This window comes from Silene latifolia, chromosome 6 (assembly GCF_048544455.1).
Source record: "Silene latifolia isolate original U9 population chromosome 6, ASM4854445v1, whole genome shotgun sequence".
In the NCBI taxonomy this organism is placed as follows: domain Eukaryota; kingdom Viridiplantae; phylum Streptophyta; class Magnoliopsida; order Caryophyllales; family Caryophyllaceae; genus Silene; species Silene latifolia.
In genome coordinates, this window is record NC_133531.1 from 138,857,064 (window position 1) to 138,864,314 (window position 7,251).

General features: G+C 32.6%; 1 protein-coding gene across 1 annotated transcript; it reads right to left on the reverse strand.

Moving 5' to 3' along the window:
• Nucleotides 1-421: 421 nt before the first annotated feature.
• On the reverse strand, nt 422-3,635 carry LOC141588806 (F-box/kelch-repeat protein At3g06240-like). The gene is made up of 4 exons (XM_074410230.1): nt 3,283-3,635; nt 1,957-2,050; nt 1,744-1,895; nt 422-1,669 (listed from the first exon to the last, which is right to left on the reverse strand). The coding sequence occupies exons 1-4, from the start codon at nt 3,633-3,635 to the stop codon at nt 637-639; spliced, it is 1,632 nt and encodes a 543-aa protein (XP_074266331.1). The 3' UTR covers nt 422-636.
• Between the last annotated feature and the right edge of the window lie 3,616 nt (nt 3,636-7,251).

The following is a 7,251-nucleotide window of genomic DNA, read 5'->3' on the forward strand; positions in this document are numbered from 1 at the left end:
TTAGCATTTAGGGTAATGATTTCATTGATGATAGGTTTGACATAAGTGTAATAATTACTGAGTAGATGTTTTACTCCCTTAATCATTACCCGAGAGGAGGGTGGGTAATGTATTACCCTTTTATGAGGGTAATAGATTCAGGGAGTGAATAATTACTCTCATGCCAACCGTGGAAAATGCACCTTAATTATTCCCCTCCTTTTACCCTCAATCCAAGCAAGCCCAAACAAAAACACTTGCCATAATGAAGGGACAACAGAAAGAAAATACAACCTGGTCGAGGATATCCAAATTGAAACATAAAATTAAAACAGCTAACGAGTCCCATCACTGAAGCCCATCACGGCCATCAGTAACGATATCCATTTTAAGAGCACCTTCATCACTTTAGTAACTTTGGTCGAGGATTTATGCTTCATGATTCACGAATCATTGTAAGTAGTACCACCTGGTCCACCTCCATTGATTATAACTTTATCCATGGAAATATGATATGAAAATAAAAATAAACAGAATCCAAAACTAATGTCAGGAACTTGAAATTCGTAAAATAGAATCCGTAAAATCTAGGATCATAAATCATAATGTAGCCTTCATTGTCTTTTATCGGCAATTGTTGATAGAAGATTATGATCCTCACAGCTTTGAACTCTGAGCTAGCCTCTTTGACAACGGAAACAAACTCCCTACATAATCGAAAAAACCATCAAGACGGCACCCAAAATCTTTGAAAACTCCATTCGACAGATTATACAAGCTGCTCTCTTCCTCAGTACCTGGACACCTGATTACGAACAGCACATCACCATCCATTCGAAATCTATCAAACTTTAGGCCATCAGATGAAGGAAATGGTCCCATAGTGAACAAATGTTGCCATGATTTTGGAACTCCGGAAACATCATCAAACTCCGTCACAACCCATATGTCAAAATTGCACTCTGCCTTCTCCAAGTCAGTTCGTGTTACAACATCCGCGAGGCATTCCTTGTACACAGTAATCTCCCAGGGCTCAAATTTTATCTCAGAACCAATAGAATTCTGTGGTTCATTAAAAACCATAAAAACTTCAGTGCTGAAATTAAAGGACAAGATTAATGGGGTATCGAACAAATCAGAATAAGCAGGCCAATAACAGACACCATTTAAGTATGCCTCCGTAAATGTTCTAAACAGCTTAACCAAAGTCGATGGTTCTCTTAGACTCTTCCAAGAGTTTGTGGCTAACGAGTACACTTCATAGCTATGTATTCCGTCATCAGAACAATTTCCTCGCACGATTTTGAAATCATTAGAGAGGGAATCAAACCCAAAACCAATCAAGTTAAGTCGATACACATGAATGGGGTTATATAGCCAAGGAGTAATGGCCTTAAATTCTCGGGTGGCAGGATTCCACAAGCCCAAGTCCTGAAGGCCCCAAATAAAGCAAACCAGACCTTTCACACAGCCAACCAACAAACCCTCGTGAATTAGATGAGGGGCATTAGGGAAAGAAGGTGCAGTATCGCGAAGTAAATCAGGTTTTAAATCAAGAGGAACATCTCCAAAGTGTTTAGAGAGAATGCAGACATGAAGATCATGGTTGAAGATATCAAATTGGGGACCCCAACAGATAAAGGGGATATCTCCATCTGCTTTGCATATGGCATATGAACCGATAATGTCGCTTGATAAAGTTAACGTCGTCAATCGGGCACACCATGATTTACACACACATCTCAAACACGAGAATCGTCTCACTTTGGTAATCTTAATAGTATTTCCACCAAAATATCCTCAGGAAGGATCTCTTTCACATTTAGTGAATCATCCTTTAAAAAGATGGACAGGTTTGTTTCCATGGACTCAACAAAGTAACTAACTCCGCCACCACCGCCTTTAGACAATTTTCCCTACAGTTGAAAAATATACTGTAGTAAAAAGACAGCAATAACACTAAATATCTCATTATACATTTCCGGCTACATCATTTTCTGCTGTGATGACATTGAAGTCGGATCGGGTAGGGTGATTCAGCTTCTGGGTATGCGGGTCAGCTTTATCAGGTCTATATCATGGATTTTCAATAATTTCCACATGTAATTAAATTAAACAGAAAACCAATTTCCTAAACAAACTGTGATTGCCACCATCCAAAACAGCGAAACCATAACAAAAAGATTATGAGATGCAATTGATCTCTCTTAAGAGGGGTATATCATAGACTTTCAACGAATTCGACATGCAATTGGATTAAATTAATGAGATAAAGTTGTTGAAAAAAGAAATCAAAAAAATGACAGATAACAGAAAGATGAGAGACAAACCTTTTTAAGTATGGAAGTAGCAATTGGTATAATCGATCAGAAGTGGCGCAACGAGGATAAAATAATTGAAGATTGTATTGGCATAGTTAGAGAAGGCACTTTATGTCTTATTTCTTGCCAAAAAAAAAAATGAATTCATTTTAATAATGGGAGAGAGAAAATGTTTTAAAATAAAAATGTACTCCCTCCAATTTCATCTTCCTTTTAATTCATTTTTTATTAATTTCTCTCTCCTAAAAAATTAAAAACTCGCATTACTTTATCTATTCTTTATTCATCATTTATTCTTTATTATTTTCTCTCACCTATAAATTTCACAACTTACAATACTTTATTCTACTTTATTCCTTTTTTTTTCCCTTTCTTAATTTTTGTGCTCAAAAGAAAGGGGAAGATATAAGGAAATAGGAGGGAGTATTAAAGATGAAATGGAGAGCATCCTAATTACATAATTTGTAAATTCAATTGTTAAAGGCAATCGATAAATTACTTTATGTCGTTGATACTTTTCCTATTTTACCCTTGATAAGAAAAGTCATAGGATGCAAATGGTTACCGAGTAAATAAATTTAAATATAATGTCACTGACATACTCGAAGGCTACAAAGCTCGTCCTGTTATCTTATACTTGGAGGTTCCTCTATAAACATGTTTTATGATTGGGGCGAAGGAGTAATAATAATCTTGGGCTGATCGGTGAATTTGTTTTGCGCGTTTGACATTCAATTGAAATTGAAATGTTCGAGTACTAATTTTATTAAGAAAGCCAACTAAAATTACATTGTACCTACCTAAATTGAATCATCGCGCAAACACTAATAAGATGGTAAATTGTACTGCTACGTCTATATTGAGCCATCACGTATACAGGACGACTACTAAGCTACCTATAGATATATAATTATGACCACGACGATCCATATCCATATCCTATCCTTGGACGGGCTCCTCCTCTTCAAATATAGAAGCTAACCCGATATCTTTAGAGTTAGCCATGAGAGGAGCAACACTAATTACCCGTTGCGCCGGGATATTCACGAGCTCATTAACAACATCTTTGAACTCCAAAGTTCCTTCTTTTTTACGTTTAGCTAATAGCTTTGCCGCCTCATCTTTTGTCATCAAAACTTTCACCCTTACCGTCGTCGTATTGGTATAATAATCATTATTATTGACGTTAATCTTCTCGAACTTGGTTTTCGGAACCAAAGGCTGCTTCATTTCTAAGGGATGACCATGACCATGATGATTATTATAATCCATAACTTTGGCATTTTTGTGAAACTTTGTTTTTGAAACTTTGCTCTTGCTTTTCTTGTCTTCCATGCGTACATACTTTTGTGTTTTGGGTTTATTCATATAAGCTCTTAGAGAGTTTTCTGGTAGAAACTTAGTGAACATGTTCAAAAAGTAGTGAGAAATTAATGGTGTAATTTGTTTTTTTTTCTTCTCTTTCTTTTGGGGGGTTTGAAAGAGAGTAATGATATGTTGTTGTATATATGGTGTTTTATAATGAACTACTCGTACTAACAAGTGGGTACCAAATGAAGTCTTTATATATTTGCATAAATTCTCATCTATAATGTGTTATAAACTTGTGATTAAGTGACAGTTTCATGCTAAAAAAAAGTAACAATTATGAATAATAACTTTTTTTATGATTAGATATTAGTTATATTATTTTTTTCGTAATTTATAACGTTACAGGAGAGACCAACTGACTCACCTGTAAAATAAAGGTTACATAATGGTCAAATATATTTTGTAGTTGGACAAACACAACACTCAAAATAGTATGACTAGTAACGTACTGTATGTAGTAAGATCATTTTCTGTAAGAAAGTCTCGGCGTACACAGTACACTTATGTGGCAATATAATAGTGGGTCAAGACTCAAGAGTCTTTGAAGCCCTTCTCGGGCGTTGTCTTGGTCAATTTTCAAAGTTATTATCACGTTAATGACCTTGTATAATTGTATTATTATCAAGTTACTTCTAAGACGGGTTGCATTGATATGTGCTGTTGTCTTCATGTCTTTTCATTATTATTCAAAACGTCTTGCTTGTGATGAGTTCTCAAAAAGGGAGAGGGGATAAGGTGTGACACCCCCTATGTGCTTCTCACTCACCTCTCAATGAGTATTTTATAAGAGGAAACGGTATCCATCACAAGCTTGTGACGGATGTCGTCCGTCTTCAATGAGATTTATTGTTATTTCGATGGCATTAGTCAGTCTAGATTTTTTGAGAACCCAAACCAACAAGTAACCTACTTTCCGGTCCTTCAGTTTTATTCATTTATTTACTTTATTTAATTTTTATGAAAAATATTTTAATTAAATGTAAATAAACGATTGAAAGGAAGAAAATAGTAAAAATAGGGTACGTAGTTAAATACTTTCTCCGTCTCAATCATTTGTTTACCTTTGATTTTGTCACAAAGACTAAGGCCTTGTTCTTTTGGACTAAAACTATTATAGACCATGTGCAATGTATGCACGGTATTTATAGCGTTTTACTTTTCAGTTATTATTTGTGAAATTTAAATTGAAAATTCATCTATTTTTCATGTTTCTCATCATTGTATTTTGATTTGAGAAATAAAAAAATTAAATCGTAAGAAGTCGTGAAATGAGTGTGTTTTTGAATTTTTTTTACCGAGAAATTAATGATGTTACTTTATAAATATTTACTAATAACATATTTTTTTAGCTGCAACTTTTTATCATAAATAATCAATGAATTTTTATCATAAAGTTCTTAAGAAAATAAATAAATAATTTCTTTATCATAGAAAGACCGGAGATAAATTTATGTAGAATGTGAAATATTGAATGTTATAAATATTCAAATCTAAAAGATTATGCCCATTTATAACCGGTCATGTAAATCTCTATACTATATGCTAAAAATACAAAACCCTGTTCTGGAAGCAAGTTTTAGGCGGGAAAATTTGGAGTTTTGCCTATTCATTTAGTAAATAGGGGATTGTCTAAATTGAACTGAACTTAATGGAGTTGAAGTGAACTGAACTGAATTTCATGGACCTGAACTGAACTGATCTGAATTGAACTAAACTGATGAACTGAAATAATAATAATAATAATAATAATAATAATAATAATAATAATAATAATAATAATAAATATAATAATAATTATAACAATAATATTATATAATAATATAACCTGTAATATAATATTATTCATTAATAATAATAATTTATTACGATATATAAAAAATAAAATAATAATAATAAAGATATTAATGGCAGGAATAATTGTATTCGGAACGCTGTTGTAGGCTTGTAGCTACTCCTGGCGCAACAGTAAACAAATTGTTTTTGTTGATATGGAGGAAAGTCCTTGGTCTTGGTGGAAAAGTGGAAAAACTTTGAGCAAAAGAGAGGTTGATGGTTTGTGTGGGCTAATTGATGGTTGATTTGGAATGAGTCATACCTTATGTTGTAATATGATCTTTTGTTAATTAACTAGTTTAGAATCCGCGCAATGAATGCACGGTATTTATAGAGTTCCTAATATAGACTTTGTGCAATATATGCACGTATTTATAGAGTTTTACTTTTTAGTGTATTATTTATAAAATTTAAATTGACAATTCACTTATTTTTCATGTTTCTCCTTAATGTATATTGAATAGAGAAATAAATAAAAATTTAAATCATAAGAAGTAAGAAGTAATAAAATGATATTTTTTTTACCGTGAAATTAATGATGTTAACTTACAAATATTTACTAATAACATATTTTTTAACTACAAATTTTTATCATAAAAAGTCAATGAATTTTAACAAATATTTACTAATATTATATTTTTTAGCCGCAACTTCTTATCATAAAAAGTCAATAAGATTTTATCAATAAGTTCTTTAAAAAAAGAATTTCCTTATCCTAAAAAGATTGGAGATAAATTTGTGGAGAATGTGAAATAATAAATGTTATAAATATTTAAATACAAAAGATTATATCCATTTATAACTTATCATGTCCGCACCTAGTAATTAGTATATGCTGAAAATATCAAGCACTATTCTAGGAAATATGTTTTAGGCGGAAAAAGTTGGAGTTTTGCTTATTCATTTAGTAAATAGGGGATGCAAGCTTACGTTACACCAAAAATATAAGGGATATTTTACATAGTACTCTCATGTTTTTTGGTTTTCTAAGGGGTGCTCCTCTTTTTGCATTAAAAAACTTTGACGACCCATAATTCGTGGTCATGAGTTCGGAATGCGACGATTCTTTTTTTTCAAATTGATCGCTTTGCGAGATATTCGATTTGAAAAAAAAAAATATTGCCAATTTCGAAACTCGTTCCAAAAACTATGGTCGATCAAACATTTTTAACCAAATAAACTTTAACCAGCTATATCTGAAAAGTTAAGAACGATTAACACCTAAGAGGGGGAGGGGGTGAATTAGGTGTACATTTAAAATTTTATGCTTAGCTTGGTTATTTGACAACACAAGTAAGAACTATTAAGCACAATACTTGAGAAAACCAATTGAATTTAAGTTCTCAAGAAAATAACAGCAGGTCTGAGCCACATTACGATGGACTGTTGCAGAGACAGAAGTACTCAATTGAAACGAGATAAGTAAGACAAAGAAAGATAAAAGTAAATAAACAAACAAGACGATGTTTAAAAAAATTGGTTCAACTTCTACTCCGAAGCCTACGTCCAACAGTTATTTTATTGCTTGTTTAGAAATTTACTCAAACTACTAAACCCCTTATAATGAAAATAACTCGCCAACTAACCTCCGTTGCAACTCAAACTTATAGTTACTCCGCTTCAAGAGTTTATAAGTTATATCTCACTTGTTTACAGAGTCAGAATCTCAGTGGTTCACTTAATAACATAGAGATTATAATTAAGACTTAAACACGAGAATCATGGAACAAACTCATTATGTCACAGT

What these genes read in the sequence shown, in the direction of transcription:
- LOC141588806 (XM_074410230.1), bottom strand. Translation starts at nt 3,635, where the DNA reads ATGGAAGACAAGAAAAGCAAGAGCAAAGTTTCAAAAACAAAGTTTCAC. An exon ending in AAAATGATGTAGCCGGAAAT is followed by an intron (nt 1,896 to 1,956) that starts GTATAATGAGAT and finishes TTTCAACTGTAG; the next exon opens with GGAAAATTGTCTAAAGGCGG. An exon ending in ATACTATTAAGATTACCAAA is followed by an intron (nt 1,670 to 1,743) that starts GTGAGACGATTC and finishes AACTTTATCAAG; the next exon opens with CGACATTATCGGTTCATATG.